This window comes from Sceloporus occidentalis, unplaced genomic scaffold (assembly GCF_023333645.1).
Source record: "Sceloporus occidentalis isolate IW3139 unplaced genomic scaffold, rSceOcc1.0.p SCAF_4, whole genome shotgun sequence".
Classification (NCBI taxonomy): Eukaryota; Metazoa; Chordata; class Lepidosauria; order Squamata; family Phrynosomatidae; genus Sceloporus; species Sceloporus occidentalis.
Window position 1 is genome coordinate 79820133 of NW_028316984.1, and position 27554 is coordinate 79847686.

At 42.5% G+C, this 27554-nt stretch overlaps 1 protein-coding gene across 1 annotated transcript; it reads right to left on the bottom strand.

Annotated features, from left to right (window-relative positions):
* Positions 1-1139: 1139 nt before the first annotated feature.
* DNPEP (aspartyl aminopeptidase) lies at positions 1140-26476 on the bottom strand. Its single transcript, XM_089520469.1, has 15 exons — positions 26413-26476; positions 26243-26321; positions 21980-22068; positions 21659-21772; positions 20187-20312; positions 14980-15110; positions 13311-13395; positions 13074-13178; positions 12684-12761; positions 11766-11849; positions 11236-11396; positions 9681-9720; positions 6315-6416; positions 4085-4252; positions 1140-2910 (listed from the first exon to the last, which is right to left on the bottom strand). The coding sequence occupies exons 1-15, from the start codon at positions 26416-26418 to the stop codon at positions 2860-2862; spliced, it is 1419 nt and encodes a 472-aa protein (XP_089376595.1). The 5' UTR covers positions 26419-26476; the 3' UTR covers positions 1140-2859.
* Between the last annotated feature and the right edge of the window lie 1078 nt (positions 26477-27554).

Genomic DNA, 27554 nt, shown 5'->3' on the forward strand with positions numbered 1-27554 from the left:
TCGTGCCCAAATGCACTGGCATTGTGCAAGAGCAAACAAAATTTTCCTAAAACGTTCAGCAGGTAAATGGTCAAACACACTTACAGCAGCTATGGGGAACCAGATGAGGCTGACTGCAACCCCAATCACGCCTCACCATTGACACTGGTGGATAAGATCAATGGAGATTACAGTTCAGCAACATCCTGAGTGCCACATATTCCCCAGCCGTGAGTTACAGTTAAGATAAAACCACCTCTTATTTCACAGCCCACTTCTTCTCCTACAGACCTGACATACCTAAGGAGCCCAGAGAAAAGCATCCTAGGAAATGAGCAAAGCACTTCCTCTATTTAAATAGGGGATTGTGGGTTTCACAATCAACTATTCTGAATGGTTCCTCCTCCTAAGTAGATCCAACTCAGCATGTGCCAAACCATTTCTTAAGTTTCATTTGCCTCACAAGGCTTTTGTTGGTATAAAACTCTGGGAAAACTAGATACACCACCTTGAATTCCTTGGAAGAAAAGCTGGATAGGAACTTAATAAATAAACCAGCACAATAGCCTACCAACAGTCAGCTTCAGATGCTGCTTCCAATATTCAGCAATTATGCAGGGAATTAAAACCAATGTAGGTAAACTAGTACCCTACAAATCTTTTACAATCCTTGACCAGTGGATGTGTTGCCCGGCAAATGATAGGAGCTATAGACTAAAATATCTGAATCACACAATCCTAAACCCCAAAAAGCATATTCTATCCACTTGGCATAAATGACTTCAGTTTTTTGTAGTTTTTTTGGGCTATGTGGCCATGTTCTAGAAGTCTTCCTTGACTTTAACCCCCATTCCCCACCCAATACCCCAATTGTACCTTGGCCATTTCTCACATTTAAAGACTGAAGTGTAACCAAGGGACAGGCACAACTGAGCATAACTTCCCCATCCTGTATAAGAATAAAGCTATTCACAATTCGCTCTTTCAAAACAGACATGCTAAACTTTCCCATCTTGATAACAGTGGATGAAGGGAGTTGTAGTCCAACACACCTGGAAGGCTCCAAATTATGGCAAGCTGTTGTGTGTTTTTACTGTTTTCCCCGAAAACAAATACAAAGTAATTTTTATCTAAAATAACACCAAAATAGAAACACCAGACAAGGTGATGGGTTTTTTTTAATTTTCTTCCAACTTGAATATATAAAGTCATTAAGAATAAGAACTATTTAATGACTTTCACCACCTACTGAACTACACAAGGGAGTAATCTTCCTCCACAGCCCTTGTGTTCAGCATGGAAAGCAGAGGTGTCAATAAAAGTGGAAGTATGAAGTTTTTGTCCAAAAGTAGTGTCCAAATTCACTTGGGAAAAGAAAGTGGGGGAACATTTGGGGAAAGAGTCGGTGAGAACCAGGGCTCCCACTGCTGTTTCAAGGAGAAAGTCTTGCAAGGGTGCTGGCTGTGCCCTTCCCCTATTGCAGGGGGACATGAGTCATTCTGTTATCAGACTATATCTCAGCCCCATATAATACAGACAATGGTGAGGGATGCTGGGAGCTGCAGTTCAAGATTCGGAGGGCTGTGTGGAAAGATAACGCTGGTTCTCAAACTGGTCCTCCAAGTTTTTTGGAATACAATTCCCAGAAACCCCAGGCATCTTGACCATGGCCAGGGATTATGGGAAGTGATAACTAAAATACCCCAGGGGCCAAAATATGAGAAGCTCTGAACTAGGCCTCACATATTTGAAGTGTACACTACCAGAGGAAGATCAGTGGGTAGCTGGCAGTTAGTGAGTATACCCAGACTCTGCCCCATTTCCCTTCCACTTTCATGGCATTACTGTTGAGTGTAGAGAACCACCACTGAAGGCTCTACTTGAGACATGGATGCATCATATCATTAGTCCAGTATACACTTTTGGTCACTATTTTGGACTTAAGCCATCATTTTCTACAGTGATAGGGAAAGCTGGGGGGGGGAGGATACCCACTGAGTAGCAAGGACAGAATAAAATAGTTTGCATACATCATTACATGGGCTACCAGCTTACTGGAGTTCAATGCACCCCAGAATAAATTCTTGTACTATCATGATGGTGCATGCAAACCATCTTGCTAATGTGCACCTTATTTAATTGTTTTGTCTATATAGCAATATCTTCCTAGTGCAGTATACTGATTTGAGTGTTGGACTAGGACACTGGGGGACCAGGGTTTGAATCCCGTCTAGCAATGCAAATCCATTAGATGACCTTGGGAAGTCACTCTTTCTTAGTTTCAGAGGAAAGCAAAGACAAACCCCCTGTCAACAAGTCTTGCCAAGGAAACGCCATGACAGGTTCACCTTAGGGCTGCCATAAGTTAGAAACAACTTGAAGGCACACAGCAACAACAATCCATGTCTTGCACTGACATTTTAGCGAGAACGTCTTTGTACAGGCTGGGAACTAATTCAGAGCTCTGGTGAGTGTGCAAAGAAAGGATGTAGGAGTGGGATGAGAAATTCAACTATGCATCATCTGACATTTATCAGCATTTGTCATCTACAAATTCAGTGCCATCTGAAGAGGCATCAAGATCATTGCGTATTATCCTTTAAAGCTTCACCCACTTGAACCAAATTTTCACAAAAGGTACAAAGACAAAAACGCTTTCACACCACAGCCTCACTGACCTCACAACAGTAGGTAGGGTCAGGTTTGTTCTGGGAAAGAGATAGGGAGATATGAAAACATGCAGCTACCAAGAAGCAGTCGGGCAACAAACCCTCTGTACGTCACAGAGGTCACTGGATTGAACGTTTTTAATGGTTAGCCAGCCTGGGGAAAGGCGAAGGGGGGCACCAGGCAAGCTTCTCCTTGCCTTGGAGGTGTCTATCAGTTGCTCAGCAGACCCTGGTTCAGTGCTGGAAACAGCTCGAAGAAGCCCTAGGAAAAGAGAGGGGAAAGAAAGGGAGGAGTCAGATCTAGGAAAGATGGGGGCCTGGTCCTCAGGGGGAGGAAGCAGGGCAGCTGTCGACACATACACACACATACGATGGCGTCACCATGGCAGCCAGAGGATCGTGAGGCATGGGGTTGCCATGGAAACCAATCACTGACTCAAGGCCTCCATCGCTGCCATGGTAACATACAGACAAGATGACAAGGGGGAGAGAAAAGAGGAAGTGGGAGGGAGCCGAGTGCAACCCTCAAATACACACACACACACACTCTCAGTATATATATGAAAACCCTGCTCAGTACATATGAAAATGAGGAGAGTTTGACAGGTAAGAGCAGGATTTTCATATGTACTGAGTACGTTACATATTCAATACATACGAGAATGCTGCTCTTGCCTGCCAGGCTCTCATTTTTTGCAAACCACCCTGCAATACAGCCTAGCTTTTCCACTTGCTTCATTTTGGTACCTCTCCCAATGTGGCAGCAAATATCCATTCAAGGAGCTTGTTTGGTGATGGGAATTAATGTCCTTGCCAATCACTTTCCCAACTTGACCCACCTCACAGTGCTCTTGTGAGGACAGAAAAGGGAAGGGAGAGCTTCCTTAGAAGTACAGTTGGCCCTCTGTGTTGACAGATTATTTATCCACAGATTCCAGCATCCATGGCTTGAAAAAATTCAAAATAAATATACATTCCAAATAGCAAATTTTGATTTTGCCATTTTATATAAGGGACACTATTTTACTATGCCATTGTATTTAATGGAACTTGAGCATCCACAGATTTTGGTATCCACAGGGGGCCCTGCAACCAAACCCCATTGGATACAAAGGGCCCACTGCAGTGGTTGAGCATTGGACTATAACTCAAAATCAGCGTTCGATACCCTGCTTGGCCATGGGTGACCATAGGCAAGTGATATGCTCTCAGCCTCAGAAAATGGCAATGGCAAACCCCCTCTGAAGGAACTTGCCAAACAAATCCTATGATGGCTTTGCCATAGGGTCACTGTAAGTCAAAAATGACTTGGAGGCACACAACAAAAGCAATTGCAGTACATAACTATAATATAATAAATATAAATATACTTGGTAAATAGAAATTAAATCCCTCTCTCCTCCACCCTCTGGGCAAAACTGCCAGTCAATGCCTACCTTGAAAAGAGTGATCGATTGAAGGACCCCTGAGGTGCAACACATTTCGCGAATGGAGTGCATGGCTAGCTGTGGGCAACCTATATCCAGAACACGCAAACCAAGGCGGGAGGCCAGGATGGGCCCAATCGTGGTGCCACATGGAGAGTCATTCCGAACCATGAATTCCTACAATATTCATATATTAAAGGGGAATCAATCAGCTCTTTGGCATCCAAACCATAACTTCCTACAACAGCCATGTTATAGAAGAATAAAACAGCTCTTTGCCATTAGCACAGCCCAAGCAAAACCTGTTTAGCTGACCAATAAATCAAGGGAAAATCAATTCAGATCTGCTGGAACTTAACTTTACAATGGAGATATTTGGGGTATGACCTTTGGCAGTGACAAATCCAAATCCAGCATCAAGGAACACACATGGGGAAGAAGTGTTCCAAGCACTCAAGGGAAAATGGCTGGGAAACCAGAACATCTTTGAACAGAGAGAAGCTTCTTCTCTGTACTGAGCCTGTTGTATGCATCTTGCAGCTGCAGAGACTCATAATGGCCAAAACACCAGGTCCCATTTGTAGACTTTGATTCTTCCCCACCATCTAATTTTTGTGCCTTCATACCTGATGAAGAATTCTGGAGGACTCAAAAACATGCACCACTTATGTGCTACTTTTGTATTATTTTAGTGGTCCTAATGAAAGATATTAACCAACTCTGATTTTTTTAATTATTTTTTACTTCATAGAATCATAGAGTTGGAAGAGACCACAAGGGCCATCTAGTCCAACACCCTGCCATGAAGGAACTCTCAATCAAAGCATACTCAACAGATGGCCATCCAGCCTCTGCTTAAAGACCTCCAAGGGAGGAGACTCCACTACACTCTGAGGAAGTGTTCCACTGTCGAACAGCCCTTACTGTCAGGAAGTTCCTCTTGCATCCATTGTTCTGGGTCCTGTTCTCTGGAGAAGCAGAAAACAAGCTTGCTCCCTCCTCAATATGACATCCCTTCAAATATTTAAACAGGGCTATCATATCACCTCTTAACCTTCTCTTCTCCAGGCTAAACATCCCCAGCTCCCTAAGTCGCTCTTCATAGGGCATGGTTTCCAGACCCTTCACCATTTTAGTTGCCCTCCTTTGGACACACTCCAGTTTCTCAATGTCCTTTCTGAATTGTGGTGCCCAGAACTGGACGCAATATTCCAGGTGGGGCCTGACCAAAGCAGAATACAGTGGCACTATTACTTCCCTTGATCTAGACACTATACTTTCATTGATGCAGCCTAAAATTGCATTGGCCTTTTTAGCTGCCACATCACACTGTTGACTCATGTTCAACTTGTGGTCTACTTGTACTCCTAGATCCCTTTGACATGTAGTTTCATTCAGCCAGGTGTCCCCCATCCTATATCTGTGCATTTCATTTTTCCACCCTAAGTACAGAACCTTAAATTTCTCCATGTTGAATTTCATTTTGTTAGCTTTGGCCCATTTTTCTAGTCTATTCAGGTCATTTTGAATTTTTATCCTGTCCTCTGGGGTATTAGCTACTCCTCCTAACTTGGTGTCATCTGCAAATTTGATAAGTACGCCTCCAATTCTGTCATCCAAGTCATTGATAAAGATGTTGAATAGCACTGGGCCCAGGACAGAGCCCTGTGGGACCCCACTGGTCACTTCTCTCCGGGATGAAAAGAAACCATTGTTGAGCATGCTTATTGTTGGTTTTTTTTAATCACTCTGGAAACCACACACGTTTCCAGAGTAAATGTTGAGTCTGTTATCTGGAATTCTGAAATCTCAAATACTGCAAAACCTAAAACTTTCTTCATGGGTGGCTGGAACAGGGATACCTTTGCTGTCTGATGGTTCAGTGCACACAAACTTTGTTTCATGCAAAACATCATTAAAATATTGCATAAAATTACCTTCAAGCTATGTGTATAAAGTGCATATGAAACATAAATGAATTTTGTGTTTGGACTTGGGTCCTATCCCCAAGATATCTCATTATGCATGTATATGCAAATACAGGTATTCCAAAATCCAAAAACATCTGAAATCGAAAACACTTCTAATGCTAAGCATTTCAGATAAGGGATACTCGATCTGTACTGGCTTCTCGTTTCCCTATAGAAGCACAGCCACCTATAAGCCAACTCTCCCTCTAGTGGCTATGGTCCTCAAGTGCACAAACACAGTTTTGAGGTGGAAGAGGCACAATGCTTACTTGCAAGGGGACATTCACATGGCTTGCAATCTCATGAATCAATGCCTCAGTGACAGCAGTGGAGGCATAACGCTGGTTGCTGTTCACTTTGACTGTAGGCCCCTGTGCAGTAAAAGAGAAAATTCATGAAATACAGAGGATAATACTTACAGAGGAAAAAAGTTTTGGCCTACCCATCACCAAAGGAAGGTCCTGTTCTCCAACAGCTTGAGGCAGAACTGAAAGATGAATGCATAGAATTTGGGGTGAAGCCAGGCCTGCAGGAATCTGGCCCCAGGATAATATGGTTGTATGGGCATCTATGTACCACAAAAATATTGCTGCTTTATTCCAGGTCAGGTCTGTGGGCCTCTATCTTCTAGCACCTTCACACACCCCAGCTTTCACACACTTGCCCCTCAATTCTAGCTCAAAAAATACCTGGAGTATGCAACTCTGCTGGAGACACCAACCTCAGTACTGGACCTATGCTTTCCACTTCATCTCTCAAGCCCAAGAACTATAAGTCTGTCCCACATGAATTAAAGAATAATTTACTGGCATATTAAAATACAGATGTATTATGAAATCTATACTAAGAATATGGACACAACTAAAAAAGAAATTGTACAATAAAATTTCTTCCTAGATTTCAGTCCAAGCAGCTTTTTTTGGCAGATGGGAACAAGAACAAAAATGGCTAACGTATAAAGATTTAACAAAAAATAAACCATCAAGGAAATATAGAACTTAAAACTAGAGAAGAACTCATGAAAGAAAATAAGAAGACCCACTGGTTTAATTATTTACAAAAAAAAGAGAGAAATAAAAGAGGGTATAGGCAATAACCAGAATGAATTAGAAGAAATATTATGGAAAGTCGACACACAAAAAATATCAAAACTTTACAATTTATTACTTAATAGAGAATTGGAACAAGAAATGGTAAAAGGTGTATGTTAAGATAGGCAAGGGATTTTGGTCACTCAATTTCATTAGAAGCATGGGAAAAAGCATGGTACCAAACAAATAAATTTACTAGATTGCACATTCTGAGAGACTTTTTTTTTTTGGGGGGGGGGGGATTCACGAAATAATTCAAAAAAAAATTAAGAATACAGTATCTCCCCCCAAAAACAAAACAACCCCCTCAAACTTTATTTATTGAATATGACATCGATATTAAAAATGGAAGACAAGAAAACATACTTTCTAATTATATTGTATATGGTACAACAGCAAGATTAATAATAGCAAAAAAAAATGGAAGTCAGACGAACCATTAAATACAGATGACTGGCTTCATAAACTAAACAAAACAAGAGAAATGGACAGACTGTACGCCATAGGCAGGCTTTTTATATATTCTTGATTTTATTTGGTTTTTGTACAGCGCTGTGTACATTTTCAGTGCTTTATAAATAAAGCTAATAATAATAATAATAATAATAATAATAATAATAATAATTGACAGCCATAATCAATATGAGTTCATTAAATGGTTACCAATAGTAAAATATTGGGAAAAGATATGGGGAGAGGATAGAAATTTAATTCAATAAGATATAAAAGAAAATAAGTAACACCAAAAAAATATGGATAGGGAAAGAGAAGAAAAAAGTTAAAAATTAAAGTTAATGAACAATAGCAGAAATGAAATTTTCAATAATACTAATGTAAAATCAAACCCAGAGAAAAGAGTAGTAGAAAATGAGAAAATTGCATACTAAAATGAGAGAGGATAGATTATAGGCAGAACCAAAACAATTATCAAAATAAGGTGTGATAGAAAATGCAATATGAGGACAAAAACATGGGATTCACGTAGAAAGAAGAAGAAGCATATATAAGACAGAGAAATATGGAAATACAATAAAGAAGAAAAAGGAGAATTTAAGAAAAAGAAGCTATTAAATGTAAGAATTTTTGGTATAGTTTTTATGTAACTTTTTAAATGTAAATTGTCAAATAAATATTTTTTTTTAAAAAAAGAAATTTATAGAAAGGACACATTTGTCTTCCTGTAATGAGACATGGATAGGTAGATGCTTTGGGTCATATAATTATAGTGTAGTGCAGGGTGGCCAAAATGTGCCCCCTCCACCTTCTTTTTGTCCTCATTTGTTTTCTTGAGGCCTTCTTTTCAGCCTATACGGGCTTTTCCCCCTAATCAAATGTGCAAAGCAGAAAGTTGTAGCCTTTGTTTGGTTTTGGGGGGGAGGGGGAGCCTGCACAGCCTTTTAAAAAGGTGTTGAAGGGTGAAAATATTTGAAAATGTGGTCACTAACATCCCTCTACTGGCCTTAGGATTTATTGGATACTTTGATGCAAACATAGACACATGGACACACAATCCCGTCCCATTGTGGAGTACACTTGGGCACAGTCTTCTAAGGTCTTGTAAATGGCTAGTGCATCCCACCAACACCTGAAAGCTGCCCACTCTTGGTCTAATGGCTCAAGAATCCAGGGTTCAAATTCTCCTTTATCCATGAAGCTTACTGGGTGACCTCAAGTCAACTGCTGTTGTTTCCCCCCCTCATTCTAAGCTATCTTAGAGGACCTCTGTAGAAACAGGGAGGCGGACCATATGTACTGCCTTGAACAACTTGAAGAAAAGGTGGGATATAATAATAACAACCAATAAATAATAAATTTTCTCCACCTGTTCCCTCCACTTCTTTCCCGACTTGGGGCAAGATATAATTCCTGACCCAATCTTTTATGCTTAGAAAATAAGGTACAGTGTCCAACAACTTGGGGTTATTACTTTTAGCATGCCACCTTTTGAGAATCAGCATGGACCAAGCATTGGATTAGGGCTCTGAGAGACTAGGGCTTGAACCTTCACTCAGCCATGTAAAACCAACTGGATGATCTTGGTCAAGTCACATTCTCACAGCCCCAGGCAAAGGCAACCTCCCTCTGAACAAATCTTGCCAAAAACAAACAAACAAACAAACCCCAATTAAAAAATGACAGGTTCACCTTAGTGTTGCCATGAGTTGGAAATAACATGAAGGCACACAACAACATACATTCTTCTATCTACAACATGAAGGCACACAACAACACACTTTCTTCTATCTATGTCACTTGAATTAAAACAATCACTTTCAACGTGTTTCTTAAAGCTGATTCTATACACAATTTTTTTCACAGAGGATGATTCTCACAAGCCATCCTGGCTTCTGAATTTATTAAAAACAATCAGATCATCTAGTTAGGAACATTGGTTCAAAATGGAAATAATATCCAATTCAGGAATGAGGTTTGCATTTTTCATGTTTACATTTACCCATACTTAGTGGTCTTCTGACATCCTGCTTTGTGAAAATCTGTCTTTCCCTCCTAAATTTTATTACTGCAGTCATCCCTACCACCTACCTTGTGGAACTCTGGACGGTGGTTCTTATCATGTTTGTCTCTGTAAAAAGAGGAGGAAGAACATCAAATTAAGCCAGTTGTGCCCTTGCTCAGAAAACATGCATCTGAATTTCAAAGATGAGATGGAGGATTGGAAATAATGAGAAGGAGTACTGATAGATCAGGGCATGGAAACAATTTCAAAATCAGGATTTTTTTAATGCTAGTTATGAAACAGTACCTTTGATATATGTGTGCAGAGGTCTTTTATTAAAATGGAAGTGCTGTTTGCTAGGACTGGCAGGAAAGGAAGATTGCTTCCTTGAGAAATGAGCTTTATTAGTGTGACATACTAGTATGGGGATAAGGGATATGGTCTCAGCAGTGATGCCAGAAGATTCATCTTGCATGAAAGCATAATTGGCTGTGGAGAAGATTCAAGGATGGGTGTTTAATTTGAAACAAAACACAACTGAACTTTAAGGGCAGAAATAGATCTCTACTCGTCAATGGACTATACACTGCTCAGTAATGCCATATTATATTTCCTAGCCACAAGCCCCAAGGGAGGCCATTTGCTATGACAACACAGCATAACTAAAGACTCTGCTTCATCCTCTCATAGCTATCCAAATACAACTATCCTAAAGCAGGGATGGGGTGTGTGGCTCTCCAGGTGTTGTTGGACTGCATGTTTGGCAGAGCTGATGTGACTGGTGGCCCCCAACAACATCTGGAAGACCAGTTGTTCCCATCCTCTGCCTTAATAAAAGTTAGCAATCCCTTGGAAGGATCTGAGACTTGGCCAATATCACACTAAACGAATACAGTGCTATTATTCTGCCTCCTGTGGAATTCTGGGGTTTGTAGTTTAGCGAGGCCTAAGAGCTCTCTGGCTGAGAATTCTAAATGCCCTTCCCTAAATTGCAAATTGCACAGGAGGCAGTCATAGCAGTTAAAGTGGAATAACTGTGACATAACAGTACAGTGTGATATTGTCCAATGTTACAATGCACAACTGCCTAGCAGTGCTGTCTGAGTTATTGCTCTGTGTGTCTGCATATGTGTGTGTAAAAATGTTTTTTCCCCAACTGAAAAATACCAGATGCCAACTACCACAACAACATGGCAGTTTGGGTCTCCTTGCCAATCCCCCCAATGGCAAAAAATAGACATGCTATGAGCAACCATACAGCCCATAGAGGAGGAAAACTTGGCCGGCCTGCCCCCTACACAGTTGCCCATCTGTTTTACACACTAGGCTAAACTGATGGAATGGTGAGTGGTCACTCAGAATTTTTAGAAATTAAAAATTAGGCTGGGTCACATATCTTGCATGTATGTCCTACAGTTTTATTGTTCTATCAAAACAATGTCTATTCATTAAGCTGATGGAATCATGAGGGATCATTTTTTCTTGTTTCACAAAAGCAGATTCTTTGAAAGCAGAATTCAACAACAGATGCCAAATTCTAAGCCTGTGGCAGCAAGCATATGTAACAACGCTTAATTATTTAGTAAAATCTTCATGAAACCCTGCTACATTACTTTGTGCTCAACACAGGAACATACTCACGCGTAGTTGGGATGTACAGCATGGGCCATATCTGCACTGATCATGCAGGACTTTGGCACAGCTTCCTCAAATGCTGTCAGGTTCTGGGGTGAAACTGAGATGCGACGAAGGACAAGTTCAGTGAGGAGTGACATTGCCCCTTGGGCACTTTCAGAACCAACCTGACAGGAAAGTAGTAATCAGTGAAGAAGCTGTTCAGAGCCTAGAGAAGTTATCTTTTCCTTTACAACTTCCAGAATCACTCAGCCCTTCTGATTAAGGAATTCTTGGGGTTCCAAGCTCTGGAGATTGTTTTCCAAGCTCTTGAGCTAGTTTTGATCCTAACAGAATTCCATCACTTCTCCTCTTCAAGAAAGCAGGTTTGTTTGCTTCCTCTACCCACTCTTCACTATATTGATGCCTTGTAACCACAGTGTTGTTCCACTCCATTTATCAGCCCACCATATTACATCTTCCCAATTTATTCATCCAACTCAGAATAGTGTGGGCTCCTTGCACTTTCTACCCAGAAAGCAGCTTTTTCCACTGACCTCTTCATTGTCATAAAGGGCAACCAGGCGCACATTTGGTTCTTGATCAAGGGCTCCAGGTGCTTTGCTGGATTCAATCAGAGCCTGTAGCGACAAATGAGGAGACAGCATAAAGAGGCAGGATAGGGAATTACTTGAAATTCTCAGAAGTATACTCCTCTGGCTTCCTATGGGGTTATTTTAGCTGGCAAGGTGAACCTCACTAATTCCATACCACATAGATTGCCCCCCCCCCCCCAATTCCCCCTTCCCCACACACACTGGGGAATAGCTTCTTGATCTTCTGGCTAAGATCAAGGGATGGAAAGAATTTTTAAAAATATTCAAAAAGTGGTCAAAACTTGGTTTCTCAAATGTCAGGAAACCCTGATGAGGAAAAGCCTGGACTGATGCTGTATTTAGGAACTTATTCTGCACAGAATTCACACTCTCCCCACAGAAAGCAGCATTTTCTAAGCAAAGAACAATATCTAGGTGAGGAAATATTTTCTGTGCACAAACCCCCTTTTTTCTCTGCGCAAAAAAGTGTGAATTTTACGCTGAATATATCCCAACAGTATCTGAAAACTGGGCAGTTTTTGAATACTTTCTTCCAACAAAAAGAAAATTACAAAAATTACTTGTTGCTTCCTTTGAGAACAAAATTAGTGAAGAATTACATCTCTACTCAGAGTAGGCACAATCACTCCCACTATTACAAGTAGTTTAGGCAAGTGAAAGGTGGAATGAGTGAACAGATGCTTTGCCTGCAGGAAAAAAGGATGACAGTGGAGGAAGGCGAGTATGAGTAGCTTCTTTGTAACAAAGAAGTTCAGTTGTCCTGAAAGTCAGCACTGATGTCTATTACAGTAGGATTGTTTCCAGTAGTAGAGAGCCACAAATAACTATACTAACCATTCTCTCACCTGAGCAACTCACCTGTAGTGCACAGTAGCAGCTGTGGAGGTTGTCCAGGCGAGGGGAGAATATGAATTCGTCATAGATACCCCCTAAAGTCTGCAAGAAGAACCACAGTGGGGGTTGAAAAGACATAATCTAGATCTATACTTTCCCTTACTGCTCCCTTCTCAATTTATCTACCCATCTCTCACTCTCACAGTGTTGCCTGTGTACTTATGAGCAAGTCAGAAGACAGCAGTTGGATAAACTCTCAGGACCAGAACAGGTAGCTAAATAAATAAATAAAAAGAACGTATAGAGCAAGGAAACAATTCTACCTCCCCAGCAACCTGGCCCTTGAAAAAGGAAACCCATCTGAAAGTAAGGGTGCCGCATATGATTATCCCTCAAAAATGAAAATATACGCACGGGTGGCTGTGTATCTACCAGACACAACTCCATCTCTACCACTTGCTCCGGTTTCACCTCCAGCTGGGAGCAGATGAGGGACAGAAGAGCTGGAGAGTGCCGATTCTGTCAAAAACAAAGTGGTCAAAGTAAATAAAACTGACGAGAGCCCCCTTGAAACCCATATCCTCCTCTGTGGTACAGACCTATTCCCTCCTACTGCACCACTCTAGGCAAAACACTTCATTTTTTTCTCACCAGGAAAGACGAGGTACAAACTGTCCCAGACTTGGACTCCTCCTTTTCCAGTGCCTCCTGGGCTTCTGTGGCCAGAATTGGGACCCTGTGAAAAACAAGCAGTGTGTGGTAATAGTTAATTAGGTTTGGACATTGGAGATCTGCTTTCAAGTCTCCTCTGGGTCACAAAACACACTGGGAAAACTTGAGCCTCCCTGATCTCTCAGCCTGACTGACCTCACGGGCTTAGCTTAGTGTGAGGATAAACAGAAGAAAACCATATATATCACCTTCTACCTGTAAGATGATAAGAGAAGATATAACTAATAAATAAGGGACTATAAAGACTGGCACTTTGTGTCGCCCTGTGTGCGGGACGAGGGCTGAGCATCTGCATGGTCAAAGCAGTTACGTCGGCGCCCGGGCACCATTTTGGCCTGTGCCCTTCTAGATGATGTGCACCATGATGCCGCACCTCTGGCACAGTGCCCAAACAGTGCAGCTCTATGGAGCTGCTTGGGGTGGCTTCTTTTTGCTCCCTCCAGGGAGCGGATTGGTACCGCTGCATATGGTTGTAGCAGTACTGATCTGGGGCTAAAAGAGGTGTCTGCATGCTGCCCATCTGTATAGACCCTAATTTAAGTTGTTGTTCCTCAGAGAAAAATGCACAGTTTAAAGTAGGGGTGACCACACTCCAAGCCATTTTTGGCTCCACAACTATCAAGACCCAGACTACTGCAACCACCATTTACTTGAAGTAGTGTTGTGCCATTGTTAGTTGTTGCCAGGACTTTTCTGGTGTCTGTTTTTGGGGGGCTGTCCCTCAAAAGCAGCCTTAAGAGCTTTAAAGTAGATTTTTTGACCCCAAATGTTTTTTATATGAAAAATGGGGAAGCTGGGGGTGATACTGGAGGTCCAGGGGAACCAAGAGCTGCACAGAATCCCTTCCCTGAAAAGGGCTACTCACAGATTTTGGATTGTATGAGACCCATCACTGGCTTAAAGGTACTAAAGCCCAAGGAATCACCAAACCAAATATTTTATAAGAATCCACTTCTGCCCTGTAGAACAAGTGAATCCCTAAGTCAGTCTTTCCCCGCTGGACTACAACTCCCACCATCCCCAATGAGCATTGGTTCCCCTTCTCTGAAGGGAGGAGTTCAGTCAGCACACTTTGTTCAGTCACTGAGAGGAACACACACACACACACACACACCTGACAGCTCATTTCCTATTATCCAGGTGCAAGAAAAAAAGTGGAAAGAAAAGAGGAACCCTTTTTCAAAGATAAGCCAAAGATGGCAATCCTTAAAGTAAAAAGTTTAAAAGAGAACAGGGTTTGTATCCCAGATTATGGAAGGGCTCTGTTTATCTGCGGGATTCTTCCAGTCCAGTGACAGAATCCTGCTGGTGGGATGGAGAGGGAAGCAATTTTCATGGATGTTCCCTCCCTCTCCCATTCCTTAGGTGTCATCACTGGATGGCCATCTGTTGGGTTTGCTTTGATTGACAGTTCCTGCATGGCAGGGGGTTGGACTGGATGGCCCTTGTGTTCTCTTCCAACTCTATGATTCTTTGATTACCACCAACCCCACTGACACTTAGGCACTCCTTTGCTATGGAAGGTTGGGATATCCTTCTTAAAAAGAGACTGAGACAATGTAGAGGGAATAGTGGCTGAAACTCTCACAGGTGATGCTCAGTGTTCGGCCCAAAGCTCTCATTCACATTGCGCTGGAGGTGGATGGCCAGGTGGGGTATGCGAAGAACAGGGCGCTCCACCCTCACCAGCTGCTGCTCCAATCGTCCTGTGGATAGGTCCTGAAGGTAAAAATAGAAAGGACACCAGTTTAGTACCTGGACAATTCCGTAGTACTCATTAGCTAAAAATGAAAAGGGAAAATATGACTGACAGATAAAGGTGCTAGAGAACACAGCTCCAAAGAATGGTTCCACAGAAGTAGCTCTCAAAGGGAAAACACTATGGGGACAAAACAGAGCAATCTCCTGATTTTAACTTTAAAACATCCAGGAGGGTGGGCAGCAAAAAGGCTAATTCTGGATGGATGAACAATATTCAGTATTACTTTCCCCTGTCCCCATTTCCCCATAATTATGCCAGCTTTTTGGGGAAAGGAGAATGGAGAGGAAAAAGTTTAAAATTTCTCTCCTCCAACAACCCTGCTGAAATGAAAATTGGACCCCTTCTTCCCCAAACAAAGGCAGCTTTATTTTTTAAAAAAAAATATGGAAGTCCAACCACCAATCTTGTGTTTGTAATTTAAGGTCAATATCTACGGTACTTTTTTAAAGCTTAAACTTTTCCGTGAAACTTGTTGCCATTCACAAATATTTCAGCGAATTGCAATTTGCAGATGTGTGCACAGATACACATGCTTTCAATGTGACCAAGGCCTTCTGACATTGTGATCCCCTTAACACACATGTGCGCACCCCACTCCTAGGTGTCACAGTGATTTGTTTAAGTAGAGATACCCCCTGGGGCCAAATGGCTGAATTGTGTTTTTCTACAAAGTTGTGGTGCTCAGCCACTGTATAAATAGGCAATTTGCAACCATCTCTTTACTTGAGCTCACCAGCATTTCTTTGTTTCCTTCAGTACCCTTTCCATCAAACTTCTTACAAAATTCTGGCAGATGCTTGCAAGTGTACCTCTACACTTGTTTTTATGAAGCATGAACTCTAGGAGGCCTGAGACAGGTGCCTCAACACCCTACATCTTCTACCTGCTTGAAAACACTAGTTTTGAGGAGTGTCAACCTACCCAGAAAACACAAACAGAACCAAGAAACCAGTGTCATTCCTAAATATGGGGTGGACACATAAGCCACAATGAATGTAAACAGTAAGTTTCTGATCTCCCATTACACTAAATGTGGAGAATCTGTGACCCTCTAGATATCTGTTGGACAACCACTCCCATCATTCATTACTACAAGCCATGCTGGCTAAGGCTAATGGGAGGTGGAGTCCCAGGACATGTGGAGGGTCATACATTCTCCACCCCGGGCTATATATTCAAGACAGCAAGGCTTGAACAGTTGTTCTGTAAAGGTTAGGTTCTACCAGCCAGGCAGACTCTATGTCCTGAAGTCTGTCCTCGTCAGTCAGTAAGGTGAATTGTGTCCCATTCTTCACTGTTGCTCAGCTATGGTTGGGAAAAGAGATACAGTCGGCCCTTCTTATACACGAATTTTTTATACACAGATTCAAGCATACATGGTTTGAAAATGTTAAAAAAACCCTATAAATTTCAAGTATCAAACCTTGATTTTCCATTTTTATAAGGGACACCATTTTGCTATGTCATTATATTTAATGGGACTTGAACATACACGGATTTTATTATGCACGGGGGATCTTAGAACCAAAACCCAGAGTATAACAAGGGTCCACTGTACTGAGAAAGACACATACTGGGACAGTGAAGGAAAACAACCAGAAGGAACGGCTTTCTCTGAATACCAAACAGTTGGAATCTCTTCTGCCTTCTCACCTCATTTCTAGCCTTTTGGCAAAAACATTCAATGCATTTTTAGATTTACTGGAAACATGAGGACCAGAAACTTTTCTCGAACAAAAGCTGAACTTTTAAAAAGTCTGCTCAAGTTATCACAGCTTGCAGGTCTGGTCAGAGGCAACTGGTTTTTAATAAACACAATGCCAGCTACAAGCAATTACAGTTTCCCTGTAGGCGTTTTATAACTTGCTATAATGGCTTTCTAAGTATAAATAGGTAAAATTAACTTGCATGTAAATGCCACATCTTTTCCCTTTCCTCTCATAACCAATATGAGCTCTCTGTTCTCCACTATTTGCTTGGCATCTCACCAGTCCTCCAAAAGCAATCAAAGTAATGACAGCCTAGAGAGATGTCAAAGTTAATCCATTCAGGTCCCAGAAATACATCTGACTAGGCCCTGCTGAAGTACATTACTTTCAATTATGGCAAGGAAACTTCCTCTTTCTCGTCTTCCTCTTGTGGTGTCAGCATCATCAAATAGAAGTACAAGTTGAAATCAGAGCAGCAAAAGCTGTCTCTGTGGAAAAAAGAATAGACCTTGGGAAAGTTACTTTTTTGGACCAGAACTTCCAGAATTCCCCAGTTTACACTGCCATGCTGACTGGAGGATTCTGGGAATTGTAGTTCAAAAATACATAAGAGGGCCACTTCTAAGCTCGGGAGAATGTTTCCTAGATAGAATGTGCAATCAGCCCAATTTGCAGATTAGCCATGAACCAGAAAGTAAATTAGAAATGGGTAATCAAAATGGAAGGCCATTTCACAAGCCTAGCTGGAACAGCTGTGACTGCAGTAGTAAAAGAAACCAGAGTATAAGAAGCAATCCCCCATTCCCAAATAGAAATGAATCCTATTTATCGTGTCAGTGTGTGCTGCAGGATATAATGATGGGTCACAAACATCTGACATTTAAAGCGGGGGGGGGGGGGGAAACAAATTGTAAATTCCCCACACTTGATTAGAGGGGATAATGGGATTTATAATCCAATAAATCTGGAACATGCCATCTTGAAGAAGTCAGTGCCTATGCACACACACCCTTCTAGCAATTTGTAAGAGATCCTCTCTCACATTCACTCACTAACTCACTCACTCTCACACAGAGAAAATCAAATCTTTAACTTTAAAACTCTTACAGTTCTGTTTTCAGAGATTTTTCTGTCTACTCTGCATTTACAACAGCCTTGTAAAAGCAGCAAGTATTACCAGTTTGCTTGTCTATAGGTATGCAAATTTTATTTTTAGAGCTGGTGTGTATGTATGGGCACACACCACAGAGCCTTCAAAATCATAAATAAAAACATCAAGAGCATTCCGAACTACAGAATTTTTAAAACTTATCTTTACAAAAACAAAGAAGGAAACATACCTGGCATCTGATTTCTACCTTTATGTAACTTCAGAGAAGCAATTTTCCTACCTCCACACAGAAGGAAAAGAATTTACAGGAACATCACGGTCACTCTTACTCTTACAGAGTCTGTCATCTCTTCATATACACTATTTTTGCCAGCAAAGATGGCAGTAAAGAAAATGTTCATTCTCAAAGCTCATCCAACAAGAGAAGGAAGCAAAATGGAGAGCCTTTGAATATGTCTAAGTTATTAAATGAGCAACCCTAACCTCTGTTCCTCCCTCTCCATCACCATCTTAAGTGTCCTGTATTACCCACTTCGCTGTATTGTTTCTGAAGGATATTTTGGTATCTTAACAGTGCAAGCCTATGCATGTTTACTCTGTACCAAGTTCCACTTTATCTGATGGTGTTTATGCTGAAGTGTGTGTATAGATTAAGCACTGTAGGAAACAAGACCTCCAGCATTCATGAGAACTTCATTTAAGTCACTTTTGGTTTCAGTTCTACTCAAGCAGTATTAAAGAACATTGGCTGAGTCATGGAGATTTAAGAGCTATAATAAACAAAATGCTGCCTTGTACAGTCTGAACTAGACTCTTATCGTACTCAAATGTAGCTATGCAACAAGGTCCTCTGAGCACATTCATGTTTACTAGGGCTGAAAACATGGATCAGATAATTCATTAGAGTAGATTAAAAGCGCTGATACTTAATAACGTTTTTATGCACTCTGTCCCCTGTGAAAGGTACTCACTGTTAATGCCTCTGCTGTAGCAATCTCAGTCAAAGCTTTGCCTGTAACCTGACTGTTCCACATAATAAACACTTCAGTTCACTTCATTAAGTATCTCCAGCATATATAAGTTCATGTTTAGAATTTAGTCATCAATCCATTACTTAAAAATCAAATCAATTAATTAATGGTTTCAGTTTGAAAGCATATCTATCAACAAGTGCTCCAAATAAATGGCAACAACTTGGTGAAAAGTCACTGAAAATCTGCTCTTTCACCCTCTCACAGAAGCTGCAATACTCCCCATACCTGGAGGAAAGGGAAGTAGGACCTTCAGCTTTTCCCATGTAACCCTAGTGTGCTAACATCTATGGAGTGGCATTGCAAGAAGCACCACCTAAATGGCTCCCACACAGCTATATCATAATAGATCCTAATGTGACAAAGCTGTATCAGGTGTTTGCTGTCAACAGCCATCAAGTTTACTTTGACTCATGAAAACCCTGTGAATGAGACATCTCCCTCATTCTTAACTGCTCTGCATAGATCTTCCTGGCTCATGGCCATGGCTTCCTTGATGGAGTCAGGGATGTAGGCAGGATTTTGGAAAGTGGTGGTGGTGGTGGTGGGGGGGGTCCGGACTAAGTGCCACCATTATAATGGGGCTTGGGCGTGACAGTGCATGCCATTAATTGTATTTAATGGATTGGGGGTCCGGACCCTATGGACCCCCCCCCCACTACGTCACTGATGGAGTCTAACCATCTGCTATGCGATCTTCCTCTCCTTTTACTGCCCTCCACCTTACTTATTTTCTTTTCTAGTGAGTCATGTCTTCTCATGATGTGGCTAAAGTACAACAGCCTCATTTTGGTCATCTTGGCTTCCGGGGAGAGCTCAGTCTTGATCTGTCTAGGATCCATTTGTTTGTCTTTTTGGCCATGGTCCCCTCAGCACTCTTCTCCAGCACCACATCTGAAATGAGTTGATTTTCCTTCTATCTGATTTCGTCACTGTTCAGCTCACACACCTGTACATGTTGATGGACAATACAATGGCTTGTACAATTCTAGTGCTCAGCTGTATATCTTTCCACATTAAAATCTTGTCGAGTTCTTTCATAGCTACCCTCCCCAATCCCAGTCTTCTTATAATTTCCTGACTTCAATCTCCACTCTGATCAAGGATGGTTTAAAAGTCCTTAGAAACACAAGACAAATTAGACCATGTAGATGACTGTGCAATACCTCATGGAGAACTGACCTTGACAATGACTCTTCCAGCAACAGAGAGGTCACGGTCAAACCACGTATTCCAGATGCCACCCCCATAAGTCTCCACTGCCACCTGGACTGTGCCTTCCTGGTTACGCTTTGAGCAGCGTTTCACCTGGATGTCACAAAAACACATTCATATGCTTATCCAAAAGCTCTGTGCACAGATGCCCCCCATCAAGTGTGAACTGGCCAGCTGTAAGAGATAAACCACATTTATTTTCACAGAATGGGGACAGGCTTTGATTTGTTACAGCTCCATAACTAAAGGTTTAGCTGAGTTGTTTATATTCAGGCTTTTATTTAGATCCCTTACATTCTCATGTCAGCAGGATTTATTTACATGTATCATCAATAGTGCCTAACAAATATATATTTTAAGCATGGGAAAAGAAGGAGGCTTGACAGAATAGGTGTTATCAATATTTAAGAAAGAATGTCCCCAAATTTGGTTTGTAGTGGGATGTACATTCAAGGTAGTTTTGCAATTAGTAATAGTGAGGTGAAGCAGTTGAAGCAATATTACAGAGGTGTGGTACCTACTGTCTGTCAGATGTTTTGGACTTCAGTTTCCAGAAACCCCACCAACATGGCCAAGACTAGGGGATTATGGATGCTGCAACCCCAAACATCCAGAAGGCCAGGTGTTCCCCACCTTTGTCCTTCTGAGTACTCACAGTGCCTTACAGTGAGTCAAACTATTGGTCTGTCCATGTATTGTCAGTTCTGATTGGCAACCCAGGCTCTCCAGAGTTTCAGGCAGGATTCTTTCCTAGCCCTGCTATTTCCTAGTGGCCTCCCGTCCAAAGGAAGTTGATATGGTGAGAGAGATGACAGAGAAGATCAAACCAATGGGAGGGAAGCAGGCAGAGAATTCAACCAATGACACAAGGCGGCTCACTACCCCTCCATGAATTTAGGGACCAAAAGTATGAGAGTGGTGTGAAGGGTGGAGCTGGGGAAGCCTGGCTGGTGCCAGCCAATTAAAAAAAGGCTAAATTAAAAGTGCTACATGTCTTGCGTCCAGGTTATTTGAAGGACTGTATGAGTCCAATAGAGCACTGTGATCATCTGGAGGGGTCCTTCTCTCTGTTCCACCACCCTCTCAGGTCATTTGGTGGGAACAAGGGAAGAGGTCCTTTTCGGTGGCTGCTCCCAGGCTCTGGAACTCCTTCCCTAGAGGGGCCAGGATGGCCCTTTCCCTGCTCTGTTGTGCAATGCAGATGTCTAGGTTTGTAAATAGATTTTGATACATTAATATTTTTAATGTGTAATGTTTTTAACTTTTTAAGTTGTTTAATTTTTTAAAAAAACTTTATATTTATACTTTGTAATGCTTGAGGCCCAGGTACCCAATCCAGGGAGGGATCTTCAGGGGGCATGGTGAGTGACAGGAGCCCAAGGGTTGGAACTGTGGGGCCACCTTGAAGAGGTGCTTTGTCACAAGGGGCGATGGCTTACCCGCAGACATGGGCTGTCCGTGTGGGCTCCAATCAAGCTGAAGCCATTGCCAGGCTGGTACTGGCCTCCCACAGCGAAGGCAATCAATGTTGAGAAGTTTCTGGTCACAAAATACTAGAATAGGGAAGAAAATAGAGAGACAGGGAGAAAGAAGGGCCAGGAGACATCATTTTTCTACACAATCCATAAGGTGATATGTCTGTCAAGGGGCTCAACCACATCAACCTCCCACTCCAAAAAGAGAAGGAGAGCAACCGGTGATCAGCAACATGGAGAAAAATCATTCCACCATATGGCACATCCAACCCTCTCTTTCCCTACCTTTCGGTTTGGCTGGATATCCCAGTGCTCAGTTTCCTTTAGCTCCTGAAAACCAGCCTGAAGAAGACGGCTCCGACATTCAGCAACCACTGCAGGAGGGGGGACAGAACACAAAAGGGAATGTGGGTACATACAAACTGCAATGGTAATAACATAGGCTCCAAAGATTCATTTGGCTGAACAAACAGAAAAGGGAACCTTACTATAAAAATCCTATTGGGCACACAGGACTGAGTGGTACTCTCCTACATCAATATAATGCAACTCTACTTGCCCTTACGGGGACAAAGCCAGCCCAAGACATTTTGTGTCTTGAGGATGGTATCCCTTCCCACTTCATGAGCAAAAGTCAACTATATTGGTTGTTGAATTATTCTTTATCACTGGTAAAGAGAGAGCAACCTCAATTGCCCATGAGGATGCAGGCTACTTTACAGGGACACAGGATAGGCCATAGGATCCAACACTAACTTCAAATACCTTGCTCAATGCCTCCCAAAATGTGTTGAGGCAGCCTGACTGGCTTTGCACTAAGATATAGGAATTCCTGAACCTTACTCAGAGAGGTACCACATTGTCATCACCCTAATGTGGTTCTACTAGGACAGCAGTGAGAAATTTCAGGTGTAGGAGTGAGAAATCCAGCCTCTCTGCCTTCCAACCTGACTCACCCAGGTTCCCCATAGGGCCACATCTCCTCCCTCATGCCACTCTGACACTCGGTGCTTTTCCAGCTTTTGTATGGGTTTTCCTCCATTTTGAAAGGCTGGCATGCCTTTCCAAGGGTTAGTTACTGGGAGTAAGACCTTTTAGTTACAATATTTTGCCAACATTTTGCCTTTCATCCTAAACCAAGGCCAAATGTGGCTCTAAGACTGTTGTGCCCCAACATATGTAGGGGCCCAGCTTTACTGCCAGATCATAACTGAAACATTTAGGATTTGCCACATCCTCTGCCATTTGTATGCTGTATTATGTAACACTGATCACCTTTTGCTCACAGCACTTTTGAGTCCAATGTCCAGACAAAAGAAACATGATTAAAGAAATTAAGATAGTCACCTGAGCAGGGAAAAGGCCAGACAGAAACAAAGGGACTGCACCATTGGCTAGGGCAGGGGTAGGCAACCTTTTTGAGCCATTTAAAAAAATGTTAATATAAATGCATGTTTCTGAGGCTTCTATAGACAATTGCCCCCCCAATCGGCGGCAATCGGCGGCAGGACTGGGCTGGGGCCGGTCCCAAGGCCTCGCCGGGCCGCATCCGGCCCACGGGCCGCAGGTTGCCTACCCCTGGGGTAGGGGAACGAATGCATGCAAAACGAAGTTGTAATCAGGGCTGCCACCACAATGCAAAATTAATGCAGTTTGACACCACTTTAACTGTCATATCTCCATGGAGTTTGTTGTTTGTTTCAGCACCAGACAGAATGCCACATTTAGCCTGACAGAGAAGGCTAAATATCTCATAAAACTACAAATCCCAGAATTCCATAGCACTGGCCATGGTAGTTAAAGCAGGGTCAAACTGCATTAATTCTACAGTGTAGATGTAGTCTTAGACCCCTAAATTTAAGTTTTCTTCAGCACAAAGCCCAAGTATTTACCCTAAACAATCGATCAAAGCTCTTTCGCTACAAGTCTTCCTTAAGAAAACTCAGTGCTTGATCCAGGATTAAGTGTGAAACCCTAACAAACAACCAAGTTTAGATCTCATTCCACGAATTATCTAACACAAAAAGAGTATTTGGTATAAGGGATAAAGATGTTTTGGATGTCAACTCCCAGACTTTAAAAACCAGCATGACCAATGGTAAGGAATTATAGGAGATGCGGAAGACCAAAACTTCACCATCTGTTGTACTATATAATATACATCTTGCTCTGGCTATTGAGCGTACTCTTTTTTGTCTCAGGAATGGCAGGTATACCCTTCCAGTGCAGGTATAAAAATATAAAATTTAAAGCAAAAAACAAACAAACAAATATACAAAAACATTCTGCTAGCAATCCTTCTAAGGCAGAAATGACACTACCTGTGAGCAAAGCAATATCTATCTATCTCTCTCTCTCTCTCTCTCTCTCTCTCTCTCTCTCTCTTCAGGTGAGTACTGCAAGCTTTCAAATTCTCTCTGAGATCTTCTGGAAAAATTTTTTTTAAAAGGGGAAGATTATGGGGAAGAATAGTCATGAAAGGGAACTGGTAAAAGAAGGAACATGGGACTTCACATAACTGAAAGAAGTTTATATTTGCCAGTACATGCCATCATGAGATGGGATTCTGTCAAGCACTACTGTAAAATTATGATAACCACCTAGTGAAAAGGTGCCAAAACATTTGGGCAAACGTGGACACATGTAGAACAGGATGTGCCAACCTCTGGCTTTAAATGTATTCAAAAACCTCCTAAATCAAGAAAAACCTGTGCAAGCCTCCGCAAGGATATATCTGATGAGATCAAAGATTCAGACAGCACAGCTTATGCTCACCTTGATTTCAAGTTCTGCAGAAAATTACAAAAGCTCATTTAAAAACAACAACAAAAAGGAGGTGAAAGAAAACTCTTCTGCAGTCATCCAGTACCAATCATTTAAACTTAAGAGAGATTGACCAAACTGTTCATCTTGTAGATGAAGTGAGGAGTTGGCATACTAAAAACAAACACACTTGGAAGGGGGGGGGAGTGGGGCAGTGGAAGGGGAAATACAGTAATTGTTTGGAAGGCAGTTTCTGTTTGAATTTACAAGGAGGAAGAAAGTGAAACGAATAGTATCGGTTGTGGTCAAAAAGCTGAGGACGGAAGCCCCATCAATGGGGTTTATTTACAAGTAAGGAGACAACACAAGTGTAAGAAGCATCACTGAGCTTTTTACACACTATTACCTGTGTGCATATGTGAAGACCGTCAATACAGAAGATAAAGCTGAAGGGAAGTTTTTTATAAGCACATTTAATATACAGTATATATATATATATATATATATATATCAAGGATATGCTGGTATAGACCTTCACAACATCTTCTGTGACGAAAGGACCTGGATGTCACAAAAGCACACACACACACATTTCTGTGTTTGTTGGCCTGATAAAGCTGTATTACCTTCTACGTTTATGAGCCAATACTGGGGCCAAGATGGAACATGAATGAAATGAATTCAAAAGTAAAGAATCTCTACTTTTCGTACTGCCACTGTCATTCTTAGACTGTAATTAGATAATGTGAAGGAATAATGCTTTAAGACAATGGTTCCCAAACTTTGTTCCTTCATGTTTTTGGACTTCAAGTCCCAGAAGTCCAAACCAACTTTGGTCTTCCAACAGTCAGGAATTCTGGGAGCTGTAGTCCAAAATATACGGAAGAGTAAAGTTTGGGAACAATGGCTTTGAAAGGCCTCAAGGTATGATCTGATGCTATAACGACAGCATATAGTTTGATAAGATACCTGTGAATTCTAAGTACCCGACCCTAAACTACAAATCCCAAATTCGACAGGAAGTTGCCATGGCTGTTAAAAGTGGGACCAGAATAGCATGGAGAGTCCCCGAGTTAATGGCCGGATGGGACACTCCTTTCTCTGTGCATATGCCACCGTAAATGGAAGGCTGAAATGCAGGACAAGTCCTGGGAAAAGGAGGACGTGTCTGGTCACCTGCTGCTGACCACACAGCCACCTACATAACGTCCTACATAATGGAGGACATTCCAAAACAGCAGCTCAGAACACAAATAGAAATGTAAAGCCGTGCTTCTTAGCCATGCTCCAAATGGAGGACGTTTTGGAACTCCTCCTGGACAAAAGGCCAGAATGGAGGGCATGTCCTGGAAAAGGAGGACCTCTGCTCATCCTGACTATACAGCCACCCACATAATGTCCTATACAATGGAGGGCATTCCAAAACAAATTTAAAAACCCCCCAAACACACACATATAGAAATGTCAATCGATGCTTCTTAGCCCTTAGCTCAGAATGGAGGACGTTTTGGGAACTTCTCCTGGAGAGGAGAAGGCTGGGATGGAGGACGTGCCCGGACACCCTCTTCCATAATGGAGGACACTCCCAAACAGAGGTTGGAAAACACACACCTAGGAATATGAAGCCCCATGCCTTTTGAGCCCTGCTCCAAATGGAGGACGGGTTGGGAATTCCTGCTGGAGAGGAGAGGGCTCGGGCTGGGAAAAGGAAGAAAGGGGGCGTGTCCAGGGGAAAAGAGGACGTGTCCGGGAAAAGGAGGACGCGTCCGGCTCGCCCTCTCTTACCATGATACGGGGAGGGGCTCCGGTTCACGAACTTGAGCAGCTCCTGGGCCGCCGCCAGCACCGCCTGCTTGGATCCCGCCTGGGAAAGAAAGAAGGAAGGAAGCAAGGAAGGAAGGGTGAGTGAGGCTCCAGGGAGAGCGCGGGAAGCCCTGCCCAGAGGGGCCCTGTACCTGCATCGTCCCCCGGCGCCTAGTCTTCCGAACAGAAGGCGAAGCCGCCGCCTCTCCTCCTCCTCTTCCCTTCTTCCTCTGCGCGGCTGCGCGGCGCCTGGAGCGGGAGGAGTGAGCGGGACAGCGCCCCCTGCAGGAGGCTCACGCCACGGCGCCGCCTTGGCAGCCCCTGAGGAGGAGGAGGAGGAGGAGGAGGAAGAGGGAAGGGCAGCAGGAGGCCATAACTCACAGGGACACCAGGGGCCACACTGCAGAAATAACCCAGTTTCAGACCGCTCAGTGGCCTCCCCAGGCTGGGTGTCACACACACAAACACACACAGGGACCTCCCCCTCTGCCTCCCATTTCACACCATAACAGAATCCTTTGCCATGCTTTCTTTGCACCAATGTTACTCCTAAATCCTCATTCCCAGATACACACACACACACACACATAATTAGTTTATTAGTTTTAATTATATACACACACACACCTTCAGATCACAATATCATGTGCACAAACTAAATGGATTTATCAGTCTTAATAATCCTTTATCGATTTCATTAATATGTCATATCTCAATGAACAGTCATGCAAACATTAAACTACAAATCTTAGGCCCGGTACAGACAGGTGGAAAGTGCCGTTCTCGGGCCAAAATTAGGGTTCGGCAGCGTGCAGCAACCACACACTCCCAAACCCTAATACGGAACGGCAGCACAATCATGGCGGCCTCCTGCAAGAGCCACACAGCGTCCAGACATCGCTGGCAGGAAGTGGCATCATGGCGGCACCCTTTCCTGTTTGCAGCACCGCTAAAAAGAAGCCACTCTAGTCAGTTTATAGAATCAATATGTGGAGAGATCTTGTGGCACCTTTGAGACTCACTGAAAGAAAGAAGGATGAGTTTCCCTAGACTTCAGTCTACTTCCTCAGATGCATATTATTATTATTATTATTCAAAGATATAGCCGTGTTAGTCTGTAGAATCAGTATGTAAAACAATTTATTTGCACCTTTCAGACTAAATGAAAGAAAGAAATTGGTCGCCTTTCCTAGACTTCCGTCAACTTCCTCAGATGCATTTGGAGGAAGTAGACTGAAGTCTAGCAAAGCTCTCATGCGGCCAATTTCTTTCTTTCAGTTAGTCTCAAAGGTGC

Coding starts and splice junctions, on each gene's coding strand:
- DNPEP (XM_089520469.1), bottom strand. Junction 9,721..11,235: donor GCTGTACATCCCAACTACGC/GTGAGTATGTTC, acceptor CTCTTTTTACAG/AGACAAACATGATAAGAACC. Junction 6,417..9,680: donor ACCGTCCAGAGTTCCACAAG/GTAGGTGGTAGG, acceptor TTTACTGCACAG/GGGCCTACAGTCAAAGTGAA.